Source organism: Misgurnus anguillicaudatus, chromosome 7, assembly GCF_027580225.2.
Source record: "Misgurnus anguillicaudatus chromosome 7, ASM2758022v2, whole genome shotgun sequence".
NCBI classification, from domain to species: Eukaryota; Metazoa; Chordata; class Actinopteri; order Cypriniformes; family Cobitidae; genus Misgurnus; species Misgurnus anguillicaudatus.
Window position 1 is genome coordinate 7,438,239 of NC_073343.2, and position 14,478 is coordinate 7,452,716.

At 36.2% G+C, this 14,478-nt stretch overlaps 1 protein-coding gene across 1 annotated transcript in view; it reads left to right on the forward strand.

Moving 5' to 3' along the window:
• The first annotated feature begins 2,189 nt into the window (after window positions 1-2,189).
• The window catches only part of LOC129417755 (cytosolic phospholipase A2 zeta-like), a 30,329-nt gene continuing 18,040 nt past the window's right edge, over window positions 2,190-14,478 (forward strand). The window contains exons 1-8 of the mRNA XM_073869344.1: window positions 2,190-2,272; window positions 2,475-2,547; window positions 3,760-3,896; window positions 4,073-4,201; window positions 4,293-4,333; window positions 4,497-4,539; window positions 13,910-13,967; window positions 14,233-14,372. Coding sequence (XP_073725445.1) covers window positions 2,264-2,272; window positions 2,475-2,547; window positions 3,760-3,896; window positions 4,073-4,201; window positions 4,293-4,333; window positions 4,497-4,539; window positions 13,910-13,967; window positions 14,233-14,372 — 630 coding nt within the window. The 5' untranslated portion in view covers window positions 2,190-2,263. The remainder of the gene's footprint in view (window positions 2,273-2,474; window positions 2,548-3,759; window positions 3,897-4,072; window positions 4,202-4,292; window positions 4,334-4,496; window positions 4,540-13,909; window positions 13,968-14,232; window positions 14,373-14,478) is intronic.

The window sequence follows — 14,478 nt, forward strand, 5'->3', positions numbered from 1 at the left end:
GCCCAGTCTCACGAAATTTCATTAAATAGTAACATAATTTTTGATTTTTTTTTTCGTGATATCACAAATTTCTGTGTTTTTTTTGTGATCGTATAACGAATTCCTGTTTTCGTGTCACGTATTGGGTACTCAACTGTTTTGTCCTATTTTCTTACCATTGTCGCTTCGGTTTAGGGTTAGATTTACATAAAATTACATCCCTACCCAAACCCAACTCTAACCCTAATAGTGTATAAAAAATTGTGTATAAAGTGAAATTCTAATGCAAGCACCAAATCTAACCCTAAATCGAAACGACAATGGTTTAAAAATAGAAAAAAAACCCCGGTTAAAACCATTACGTAATAATCACACGAAAACAGGAATTCGTTATGCGATCACGAAAAAACACGGAAATTTGTGATATCACAAAAAAAGAATAAAAAAAAGTACGTGACTATATTACGAAACCTTGTGAGACTGGGTAGCCATATGTTAAATTTACACTGTATTAACAGAACTAGAAATCTAACTTTTATCAATTTGTAAAATGACCAAGTCCAATGTATTTGAACGATGGAGAATGTAGAATAGCAGTGAAAATCTAAGTTTATAAATATGTTGAATCTTACATTGAAAAACATTAAAATAGGCTGAGCATTTATATTGATTCAGTATACTAAATTATGCTATTTTAAACCAAGCATTGGGTCAGACAAAACCAAAATTAACACAGAAACTTTTTATATTTTTAGCCAGCTGGGTTAAAACATCATAGGGTTGGGTTCGTCCTTTTTGAAAATTGAAAACAATCCATCATTTTTGAGTGGATGTTTTGTGTAATTAAATTAATACAAAAATGTATAAAAGTTTCTGCCAAATGCAAATGTAACTGTGGAGACTTTTTTAGTGCACGGCCCAAACTGGCTTGCTTTAATTGGCTTGTTACCTTTAATCTCCAACTTTTGAGATCAATAAGGTGCTTCTTAGCATACTTGGTAGGCCTTGGTAGGCTCTTGTTTCTTTAAACTCAGTTGAGTAATGGGCACAGCGATCATTGGACAACAATTGTGACATCAAACATTCCTGATGTTGCAAGAAGATACCACAAGCAAAAAAAGCAAAAGCAAAAAAATATATTTATTTCTTGTTGGTATAATGGTTATATAAAAACTATCAAGGGCAATCTTGAATCAGACATTGTGTTTCAGACAAATACAAGCATCTTAGTGATGATATTTTTTCTAAGAAGGGATTACGATCATGTTTTCAGAATACAAGTAAAGTTATAGGGTGTTGGGTCATTTCAGACTGTATCCTCTTGAAGAGAAAAAACATCATCTTGACCATCAGGAGTTTTAAATGATCATTAGATCTCTTCTTACCCAGAGTTTCAGACTCATGTCAATGTATAGAAAGTGACAATCCAGCTTCTGAACAGTATCCTCTGTGATTCTGTTTTGTATGATTCTGTTTTGTATCAGGACAGTTAGCTGCCATCTTCTAATCTGATAGGACAAGAATCTTCTAATCTGATTGGACAAGAGAATGACCATAATTATAACAGTAGCAAAAGACCAGAATGCCCATACATTTTACTCTCAGTATTATTTTTGCATAATGTTTTGCCTTGCAAACCTAAATCGATCTATTTCTTGGAGAACATGACAATACAAGCATGCTGTTATACAAATTCAGTAAACTGTTTTTATGTCTCAGTAAAATGTATGTGCAGTTTCTGTAACAAGGCCAGCTTTCATTTAAGAGAACATAATGTGAGAAAATGTTTTCCTATTTTTACAATATTTTAACTTGCCTTCACAAACCTACAAAGATAAGTCTATTAGTTTCTGCAGCAATGTTTCCTTGCATTGAACAAAGATTCATAAGGTCGATTACCTTTTCCCCAAACTTTATCTCTTAAAAGTGGCATAAACTAAAGTCAACCTGTAATTACTGTATGTTTTCAATGCTACTATAAGTGTGCATGTGTCACTATTATCCTGGGAGCCAAAAAACAATTACATCACCCTCTAAACTTACATCACATTTAGTTAAGATGAGTATACAATGAGTTGCAGCATCTCACTTTTATTTTGTTTATTCTCTTTCTAAGACATGAGATAAGGACTGATTTTATAAGTGTACAATAAAGTATGACAACAAGGAAAACTAGCTTTTCAAGGTGTCAACATTCGACACTTTGCATATAGTTTGCCATATACTGTAGCACTCTTCTCAACATCTCACCAGTTGCTGGTTCAAGAGATATCTGGATCCAACGATGCTTAAGGTAAGCTAATGATGTTTCCTCTCTGAAATAAAAGTATTTATTTTGATAGATACATCTTTGCACTATTGCAAAAGCTCTCTCAACCTTGGGAATTATAATTACTGTAAACAATGTAAATCATTTGATTCATAATGTGAATAACAGATCAAACATAAAAATTAAAGATCTCTAAACTGCTTATTTCTGTGTATTTGTTCGACAGAAAGAAGTCAAGCCTTACTGGAATCTTTCAGTCAAGGTTTTAAATGGGAATATCAAAATGAAATGCGACTACTGTAAGTCAAGAGGCCTATTTTATCAGCATCCAAAAGACAACATTTAATTTCATTTTTGTTGCCTTTACTTTATTTTTGAAAAATGCTATTATAACAGGTTCAAACTTACCGTAAAACTTCAAATAATAGCCGAGTCCCAAATAGACGCCTGTCTCTTTTAGACGCCTGGTGTGACGACAGGTTTGGGTAAATAAACGCCTGTCTCAAATAAAGGCCTGGTCTGTTTTTTAGTTTCGGGTTGTATTTAATCTTCTAAAACCCGTCAGATAGTCTGTTTATGACAGTTCTATGGTGCAGATTGAACACGCTAAAGTTTTTTTTCCCTTACCAGTAGATGTCACGTGACAGACGCGTTCGTTCCTGTACTCATCACTATGACAACACAACACGCTTCGTCGCCAGGATTGAGGTGATGATGACAGTAGCGAAGTGGCAATCGGGAGAGTCAGGACTTTTCCCGGTGGGCCGGTAGTGTTTTGGGGCCGCTGATAATAGCCGGGCTTTCAGTCTTTTGTCATGCATGCACTCCCGCCACACATTGTATTTCTCACGCGGAAACACTATCATATTTAATATGCTGCAGCGCCTAAAATGTATCTGGCCGCACTGCTCTCTCTCTCTATCAAGCCAGTCTTCCCTAGAGTTCTAGTCGAGCGAGCCAATACAAAAAAAAGAAAGAGGCTACACAATAGCCAATCAGAAAATAGCACTGTTGTATCTGGGTAAGATTTCACGCAACAACCAAAAAAAAAACAAACATATCATTGTTTGCTTTATTTATACTGCCAATAATTTAAGACTGTTGTTATTACACAAACTAATTTGTTAAACACATTCAAATTAAAAATAAAACGTAATATGTGGTAACCTCCTGCTGTCATGCTGGAACAATTAAATTAAAAGCCTGTCTCTTATAGACGCCTGTCTCTTTTAGACGCCTGGTGTGATGATAGGTTTGGGAAAATTAAAGCCCGGGCTATTATTTGAAGTTTTACGGTATGTGTTTACAGTTTTCAGCTGTGCTATTGTTTCGACTTGCTTTGTGTTTGTGAGAGATCTTGTGCTTTTTAATGCTTCTTTACTTTCACATTTCGTTAAGCCGCTTCAGCAAATTTCAGCCTATTTTATGTGGTCAAGTAAATGAAAATGTAAGGGTTTAAATCTTTTTGCCAACACCTTACCATTTCTAAGCCTATCCCAATTTTTTCTTAGTTTCTGAAGCTGACTGCTATGTTATATTGAACTTACCCACGGCATCTGCCCGTACATATCGCACCAAGACGATTGATAATAACAACAAACCTGTATGGAATGAAACCTTTCACTTCAGGTTGCAGAGCAATGTCAAGGTAAACTAACAGGCAGCTGTCTGTATCTGTTCTCATGTCTGGTGGAATCTGGTTAAAATAAAATTCAGACAAAAATGGTTCTTCTGTGTAATAATATAGCACCGTTATTTTTAAAAGTGCATTCCTCTTTAAGATGCACCTTGAGTTTAATGTCACTTCTTTTCTCCACCACGCAGAATATTCTGGAGTTCCAGGTCTATGACAGTGACCAGCATAGAGACGATCTTATTGGCACTGTCCTATTTGACATTGATAACCTCACACCAGAGAAGATGGAGAACAAATGTTTCATATTAAATGATAAGGTCAGTGCTTTGTGGAGACATCATGGAATACAACTGAAAAAAAAACTTCAATGAAATTTAACATGTGTATATGTTTCACCTTTTCTCATAGACCAAAGATGAGCTGTGGGTGGAGTTTGAGATGACAAAGAGGTAAGGACTGCCATTAATTGGATTTTAGTGGTAATTTGCAAAATGAGTGGTGTTTCACTGCTTGCACAGAGCACTTTTGGAGCAATGCCCTGTTTTTCTCAATAAACATGCACATAAATATGAACTTAGTAGTGTTGTTCTTGCCTGTGTCTGTCCATTGTAGCTCTGAGGTGCCGAGCCCATGCATGTCTAATGGGGTGTTGGTGGTAAGAACCCATATTGCAGTTTTATTACCTGTTTTAAGTGTTTCAGAATCCTTAGTGCTTCTATAATATAATATATATTTAAGCAATATCGCTCGAGTAGTGTGATATAGCTCTATATCCCCCTTCTCCAAATCTTACCCTGGAGGTCCGGAGCACTGCAGAGTTTAGCTCCAACCCTGATCATACACACCTGAGCAAGCTAATCAAGGTCTTCATGATCACTAGAAAATCCCAGGTGTGTAAGTTTGACTAGGGTTGGAGCTAAACTCTGCAGTGCTTCGGACCTCAACTGTAAGATTTGAGGAATTCTGCTCTATATCATCACGGCTGTGATTAGGCACAAGTCCGTAGGCCGCAGCTGTGATGATATAGAGCTATATCACACGACTCTGAGAGCGATATTGCTTTTATACAACAGTTCGATGGCACACATTTGAAAAAAGAAAACTAGAAAACAACAATGGAGTTATTTAAAAAGCCTCTTTGTTGGGAAACTACTTTCTTCCACCACACATTTTTTGGCCAGAATGACAGGTAACACTTTCGGCTGTTTTGAATGTCATAATAACTCAATGGACGAAATATCCGTTTCTTAATATTAACGTTTCTTGGTCACAAAGTGTAGTTTTAAAGTGCCCATATTATGAAAAACTCACTTTTTCTGGGTTTTGGGGTGTTCATTTGTGTCTCTGATGCTCCCACACGCATACAAACTTGGAAAAAAATCCATCCATGCTGTTTTGAGTGAGATACACGTTTCTGAATGTCCTCTGCCTCGAGTCTCAGATTGCATGAGTACGCCGTTGTGACGTAACTAGCCATTTTGTCACATTCTGTTTGAATTTACCCGCCCACCACCCTCGCAGGTCTCCACCCATCAGGTAGTTAGAGAGCACAGAGCAGTCACTTCGCTGATACCCTCTATGTTGTTATCATGTCTCACGGAAATAACAGCGCTATTTGGATATTATGGATTATACTCCCACCTACTTTTAAAAACAAAGTTTTAACGCGTGTTTATTGGAACCTAAAGAGTAATCTTATATACAGTGTGTTACGACGCAATTAGTCCTCAGATTGTAGGCGATAAGAAGTTCATTCGAAATCTGATGTAAACAACAGACTATGTATCTATATTTAATGTATTATACGCATTTGTGGACAAAAATGGTCATTTGATTTTATTGGACTTTCATGGATTATTCACACATCTGAAACAGACTTGATTCGATTCGCGATCGTTATATCAACACAAAAGGTAAGAAGTCACGTTATATTTTGCATGTTGTCATCTTCTGTCACAAAATACTACATTTATGATTCTAGAGCATCTGTATCTCAAAACAGAGACCATACATTGATGCTAATCCTGTAAATTATACCTTTTAAATGTATAGTAACTTAATGTGAATATTATTGTTTGTAGACAGTTGGCTATATAGATATTTTTTGCAGGATAGATAGTTTGCAGCGTAGTTTCAAAAGTTAAAAAAAATATTTAACGGCATTATTTTACAATTCTAACGTTACATGAACTAAGTACTTGTGCTCTGCTAAACTAAAAGTGTTTTGCCAAACTAACCGAGGCCGGGCCTTACTGACCTGGCTTTTCTGACGAGGCTAACGTACCCCCGAGTCTCTATCACTTTCCCAAGATACGGTCCGGACCTCCCGCTAGCTTTTAGCAATTAGCACGCGGCTCACAAGCAGTATACACCCCCCCCCCCCCGGGTCAAAATTTCTGTCATTTGCGAAAATAATGCGTTTGAAAATGTTTTATAACGGGACTATGTTAGCAGGGAAAACGGGTGTATTGTTGAGACTGCTACATCACAATTTACTCTGAAATCATTGCGAGTCATGAGTTTCTACTCCTGGAGTCTACTTATTAGTGATACTTTTTTTGCTTGATTTGTCTGTTGGCAACATAAACAGTTAATAATAATATATAAAAATAACACAGTATGGTCTGTACTGCTCACGATACCACTGAGCACGCGCACATGACGTTAGTAGTGGGGCGTGATCAAAGGAGCAGCAGCTCATAAATATGTAATGACCACCTCAAAACGGCACAATCTGAAATGCACTGAAACAGAGGCTCCTAGAGATGGGTAACAATCTTTTCCTACAAGTTATTTTGAGCAAACAACTTTTAAAACATGTTTTATGGAACTCATACACCTATTTAACTTGTGGAAAAGCAGTCATAAGATGGGCACTTTAAGATTAGTTCAGTTGAGAATATATTTGTATAATATCCAAATCTGCAGTCGATTAGTAAAGATAGTGCTTATTTGAACATTTGCTCAGAAAGATTAGGACAAGACCCAAAGTTTGATCTGTGTTTGATTGTCAAAAATAAAATCAAACCAGCAATATTTGGTGTCATGAAACTATTCCTTGTTTTTTATTCATATTTAATGTATTTTGTGTTGTTATTGTTTTTGCGCAAGGTAAAAGTTAATAAAACTATATTTATATACTATTGATTTCCTTTTCATCTTAACGCGGTATAGCACTCGCTTTCTTACTGGACTTTGTTCTTGTCAGTCCTACATAAAACAGAACAATTAAGTGTGTTTTATATTTTAACCAGTTTTTATAAGTCAGAGATATGTTTCTGCTTATAATTATCAGTGGTGATATCTCACAATGTGTTTTAATAGTCACATCACGTGAAAATAAATAATCAAGTGTAATGTAAGTATCCTTACATTACAGTATCCTTACATTAGCAAATGTAAGGATCCTTACCTGCAGTTCCAAATGGTGTTTTTGCATACTTTTAATGGGGGAGAAATGCGTAAACAAATCGGTCCAGAGAAATTGATTGTTTTCATTTATTTATTCCAAATGTATTTTATTCGTCCACACGATGTGACATTATTGTGGTAACGTTACATCCCCGAAAGTTTACATCCAAGAGCGTTGATCTTTGACAGTCTTAGGGATAATCACTTCCGATTGGGATTCACAGACTGATTTACAAGCTAGGGAACTTGAGACACACATAAAGTGTTTAACAACAGTGCGTTTGAGGCCGTGGATGTGCGTGTGTGTGAGTGACTCACGTGTTTAGGAAGCTTCCCTTTCTAATTCTAAAATGACCAGTAGGTAGTGGCGGAATGATGCTAACAGTGAGGTGGTTACTGTGGCATTATCAGTAGAATATCGCATAGTTGGGAAGAGCTCTTAGCCATTCAGATTCGAGAACCAGAGAGAACTGTTGTATGATTATAATATATTCAATATATATATATATATGTATATATGTATATGAAGAGCTGGTTCCAAAATGCGATAAACGGCATAGAATATGAGTCACTGCCAAAATCAGTATTGTATCTGATCAGTTAATTCTTAATTTCACTCAAAATCCAATATCCAATATTTTTCTCCCATTGTTCCCAAAATGCAATAAACGCCACTCCTCCTTTTCTACAGAATGCAATAAATCTGCTCAACAAATCATAGCGCACCATTCCACACATTGTAAACATTAATGGCGGCCCTTTGAATACACAAGGAATCCTAGTTTTCCTCATTTTGTACAACCTGAATTATGGAAAAGTTGGGACGTTTTTAAATTTGAATAAAATGAAAACTAAAGGAATTTCAAATAACATGAGCCAATATTTTTTTCACAATAGAACATAGATAACATAGCAAATGTTTAAACTGAGAAACTTTACACTTTTATCCACTTAACCCTTGTGTGGTGTTCATATTTCTGTTACTTAGACAATGTTTGTGGGTCTAGTGGACCCACTGTATTATTTGTATCTTAAACCAATGCAGTCATACAAATTTATGTATAACTGTTTACAGATGATTACTTTAGCCTCATTGCAAGTAATATAGACAGAATTTATGGTTAATATTTGTCATTTACCACTGATATAGGACTATTTATAGATTAAAGTGCTATTCGTTTTTGTGATAATATGAAATAAGAGAAGAAATTCTATTCTCCCCCAGATGTTTATCTAAAATAAGTATTTTCATCACTTTTTCATCTCAAATAAGTTTTTCATCACTTTGATGTTTAATTCTTTGAATAGTTTAGTTTGAAATTGTACACATTTGTGTCCGTCTACACAGCACAAGCCCCATCTGAAAAGATGCGGTATCATAACACATTATCCACACTGAACACATAACCTGTTCATGCCAGCCTGCACAACACATAAGAAGCAGATTTTTACTGTGTAGCTGTGTTGCATATGCATTTCTTGCATTTTATAGATGTATACTGTGTCTTCCTGTCCATCTTATGTCCACACACACTGCAGTACAATGTGTTGCTTTTGGCTACAACCTAAAATTATGAAAATGCTTGGATATAAAATTTTACTTTCCCTATTTTTCTCTATCTCTCTCACACACTCATACACACAAACACACACACACACACACACACACACACCATAGGTTTTGTGGTAACTCATGGTTTTACAAATAGTAATCAATACACTAATTTACCATGATTACTACACTTTTACTATAATACAACCATGGTTATTTTTTGAAAGGGATATAATGGTAAAATGTAGAATGGTTCCTGTTAGACAAAAGGTAAAGTGTTTGGGACAGTGGGGGCAGACAAGTGTTCATGCATGATATATAACATGTTGTATCTTTGCGCTGTTACAGCAAGTGCCGAAGGACAAAGCTCTGACATGCATCCATCACATATGTCCAGAAATATATACAAACACACTCATGCACTCACAGGAGTCCCAGATAAGAGAAAAACAAAGTGAAGTTACATAGCACATTCAATTTTCACTCTCTTATTACCTCCGGGTCCAGTGGACCCGAACACCACATATGTAATATAAATGTGTAGGGGGGGTGTACAGTGTACAGTCATTATAAAGTTGTTTATTTTTATGTTCTTTATAGAAAATGAGCCAAGGCCAATGAATCTGAGGTTGAAACAACAATTAATTGCATAATTTTTCGTTTAGTAAACATTAAAAACGGGTCCCACAGACCCGAACACCACACAAGGGTTAATTAGCTCATTTAAAATTTAATGCTTGCTACGGGTCTCAAAAAAGTTGGCACGGGGGCAACAAATGGCTAAAAAAAGCAAGCAGTTTTGAAAAGATTCAGCTGGGAGAACATCAAGTTAATTGATATTAAGTCTGTAACATGATTAGCTATAAAAGGTATGTCTTAGAGAAGCAGAGTCTCTCAGAAGTAAAGATGGGCAGAGGCTCTCCAATCTGTGAAAGACTGAGTAAAAAGATTGTGGAATACTTTAAAAAAAAAATTCCTCAACGTGAAATTGCAAAGGCTTTGCAAATCTCATCATCTACAGTGCATAACATCATCAAAAGATTCAGAGAAACTGGAGAAATCTCTGTGCGTAAGGAACAAGGCCGGAGACCTTTATTGAATGCCCTCAGACGACACTGGGTCACTCATCGCCATGATTGTATGACATTACTAAATGGGCCCAGGAATACTTCCAGAAACCACTGTCGATAAACACAATCCGCCGTGCAATCAGCAGATGCCAACTAAAGCTCTATAATGCAAAAAGGAAGCCATAAGTGAACATGGTCCAGAAGCGCCGCCGTGTCCTGTGGGCCAAGGCTCATTTAAAATTGACTTATTCAAAGTGGAATAGTGTTCTATGGTCCAAATTTGACATTCCTGTTGGAAATCACGGACGCCGTGTCCTCCGGGCTAAAGAGGAGGGAGACCTTCCAGCATGTTATCAGCATTCAGTTCAAAAGCCAGCATCTCTGATGGTATGGGGGTGCATAAGTGCATACAGTATGGACAGCTTGCATGTTTTGGAAGGCTGTGTGAATGCTGAAAGGTATATAAAGGTTTTAGAGCAACATATGCTGCCCTCCAAACGACATCTATTTCAGGGAAGGCCTTGTATATTTCAGCAGGACAATGCAAAACCACATACTGCAGCTATTTCAACAGCATGGCTTCGTCGTAGAAGAGTCAGGGTGCTGAACTGGCCTGCCTGCTTTCACCTATAGAGAACATTTAGCGCATCATTAACCGAAAAATACGTCAAAGACGACCACAAACTCTTCAGCAGCTGGAAATCTATATAAGACAAGAATGGGACCAAATTCCAACACCAAAACTCCAGCAACTCATAGCCTCAATGCCCAGACGTTTTCAAACTGTTTTGAAAAGAAAAGGAGATGCTACACCATGGTAAACATGCCCTGTCCCAACTATTTTGAGACCTATAGCAGAAATCAAATTTGAAATTAGCTCATTTTGTGCATACAATTGTAAAATTTCTCAGTTTAAACATTTGCTATGTTTTCTATGTTCTATTGTGAATAAAATATTGGCTCATGTGATTTGAAAGTCTTTTAGTTATCATTTTATTAAAGTTTAAAAAACGTCCCAAATTTTCTGGAATTCGGGTTGTACTTCGTGATCAACAAACAAACAAAAACGAGATAATACTTTAATGGCATTGACAAACTTGTGGTGGTTTTCTGTGACGGAAAAGAAACGTAAGCCATAAACATATAATAATTTATGCGAGAGGCACTCGGGAGACAGAAAATGCCAGTTGCTTGTTCTCCTGACAGCATTAGGCTGCAGTCACACCAAAAGCGTTTATGGCAGTTGCAGGCGCCTTTTTTGAATGATATTCTATGGGCGGGGCGCGTTTGCGCGCTGTTTATGCGCGCCGAGCGCCTTGCGGTTTTTTGCCGCCTCCCGCGCACGCGTTTTTGAAGGAGCGCTCAGAGCGGAGAAGCGCATGACGTCATTCGCGTCTTCCATTGTCCAATCGAATCAGGGGAGAGGCGGGCCTTACGTTGTGTTGAGGGAAGTTTACAGTTGCTTTGAAGAACCGGACTCCACTCGCTCACTCTCTCCTGTGTGTTTGTGCACCTCTCACCCTTAAACAAGGTCAGAGCAATCGCCCTCTTTTTAAAGTTTCTGCTAATATGACAGTTAACAGCAAAAGAGCGCTCACGCTTCAATATTTGATTGACAAGACAGCTGACTCGGTGGTTGCTTAGCAATATGAAAAGCCGCGTCTCACTGCTCTTTTTTTAAAAAGGCAGTGTGTCGCGCCTTGCGTTTGCAAGCGTTTAAAGCGCTTTTGGTGTGACTGGCCCCTTAAGCTTCTGTCATGTTAACACATTGACCTCAGGGGATCTTATGAAAAACTTTCCATTTTATGCGAAGCCAGCGAAAATCAAACGGGACCAAAACATTTTACAGCTGATCGCTGTCAAAAAAGTTCAGCGACGACGTAAGCAGCAATGACAGTGTTTTTAATATGACAAAGTAAGTGTTCTGATTAATGCCATTAATGTTTATTTTTTAATCAGTGTATACCACTAATCAACTAAATAAATATAACATGGCAAATATGAATGCACATTTATATATTGATTCAAAAGATTTATAACATTTTAAAAAAAATGTTTATATTATATATATATATATACAGGGAGTGCAGAATTATTAGGCAAGTTGTATTTTTGAGGATTACTTTTGTTATTGTACAACTACAGTGCTCTTGGTCAATTCAAAATGTTAACAAACCCTCAAACATGAACATTTAAGTAGTAAAAGTGAAATTTTGGCTTTCTTAAGAGAATATTTCTATGTACATCATTATTAGGCAACTATTAGTGTGCAGAATTATTAGGCAACTAAATGAAAAACAAAGATTTTACCATCTCACTTGTTTTTTTTTCAACTGTTAAAGTGAGAATAATAAACAAACTCTACATTTACAAAAAAAATTAATAAAACAATAAAAAATAAAAAAATATATAGACTCAGTGACCAATATAGCCACCCTTCTTTTCAATAACAGTCACAAGCCTTCCATTCACGGATTCAGTCAGTTTCTTGATCTGATCTGAACCAACATTTTGTGCAGATGCAACCACAGCCTCCCAGACACTGTTCAGAGAGGTGTACGGTTTAACTTCACTGTAAATGTCCTGCTTAAGAAGGGATCAAAAGGTCTCAATAGGGTTTAAGTCAGGTGAAGAAGGGGGCCATGGCATTAGTTTTTCTCCTTTAAGGCCTTTACTGGCCAGCCACTCAGTTGAGTACTTTGATGCATGTGCTGAAGCGTTGTCTTGCATAAAAAAGTCTTATTGAAAGATGCAGATTTTTTCCTGTAGCACTGCTTGAAGAAAGTGTCTTCTAAAAATTGGCAGTAGGTCTGAGAGTTGTTTTTTATTTCCATTTTCAACCCAAAAAGGTCCAACAAGCTCATGTTTAATAATACCTGTCTGTGCCTGCCTGCCTGTAATGTAGAAGACACTTTCTTCAAGCAGTGGTACAGGAAAAAGTTTGCATCTTTCAAGAAGACTGATTATTTTGTAAGACAACGCTCCAACACATACATCAAAGTACTCCACTGCATGACTGGCCAGTAAAGGCCTTAAAGATGAAAAACTAATGACATGGCCCCCTTCTTCACCTGACTTAAACCCTATTGAGACCTTTTGATCCCTTCTTAAGCAGGACATTTACAGTGAAGGTAAACAGTACACCTCTCTGAACAGTGTCTGGGAGGCTGTGGTTGCGTCTGCACAAAATGTTGGTTCAGACCAGATCAAGAAACTGACTGAATCCGTGAATGGAAGGCTTGTGACTGTTATCGAAAAGAAGGGTGGCTATATTGGTCACTGAGTCTATATATTTTTTTATTTTTTATTGTTTTATTAATTTTTTTTGTAAATGTAGAGTTTGTTTATTATTCTCACTTTAACAGTTGAAAAAAAAACAAGTGAGATGGTAAAATCTTTGTTTTTCATTTAGTTGCCTAATAATTCTGCACACCAATAGTTGCCCAACAATGATGTACATAGAAATATTCTCTTAATAAAGCCAAAATTTAACTTTTACTACTTAAATGTTCAGGTTTGAGGGTTTGTTAACATTTTGAATTGACCAAGAGCATTGTAGTTGTACAATAACAAAAGAAATACTCAAAAATACAACTTGCCTAGTCATTTTGCACTCCCTGTATATATAATAAATCTTTGAAAATCAAATTATGATTTGAATTTTTTATGTTTTTATAAAATTAAGATGCTATGTGAAAGCTTGTAACAGAAAATAGTGGTTTTCATCTTGTCACTTTCTTGGTATAGAAAACACATTTTTACCAAAATTCGTCAAAAAATATTTATTGCGTTTTGGAACCAAACTCTTCATATATTCAAATGCAATGTTACAGCTATTAAACTGGTTAAATGTGTCATTTGTGTGACATTAGATTAAGTACTTATAGTTTCAATATTATAGGCCACAGGTTCTCTTACCACTAACATTTTCAAGTATCAAAAATATATAGATAATCTTTCCAGATAAGCTTTATGTGATCCTGTGAAACCAGGCAGGTCCTTTTTGTGAGCTGACGGTGGGGGTAGACAAGCTTTTTAAGAACTCTGGAGGTAAATGCAGATATTTGCATGCAAACTACTATGCAAATATTTTCACATAAATTATTCAACTAATGATTAGATATTTGTTAGTCTAAAGACAATGTAATAGAAACAGGCAAAAGTATTGAGCTTTATTAAATAAATTATATTCACAGCTTACTTATTAAATAAAAATGAACAAAATAGATAAAGTTAATATAGCATTTTTCATTTTTAAAAACAATAGGATTAATGATATGATCCTAGGTTTGAGTCAATCATTTTTATCTTTCAGCGCTACGTAATATGGTGTTGAACCTGAAAGGGGCATATAAAGAGGATCATGTCATCTCACAAGAGGAGGATCAGAAATGCTTAAAGCCATTATGTTATTACATCAACCGAAACATGGAAACTGAACTTAATCTGACCTCTGTAAGTGTAATATTTGATGAAAATGTATGTCATCGATCCCAACAGGCATTGTTTACACATACGTAATTTTCATTTTTGCTGCTATAAGTAATAACAGTAGAAATGC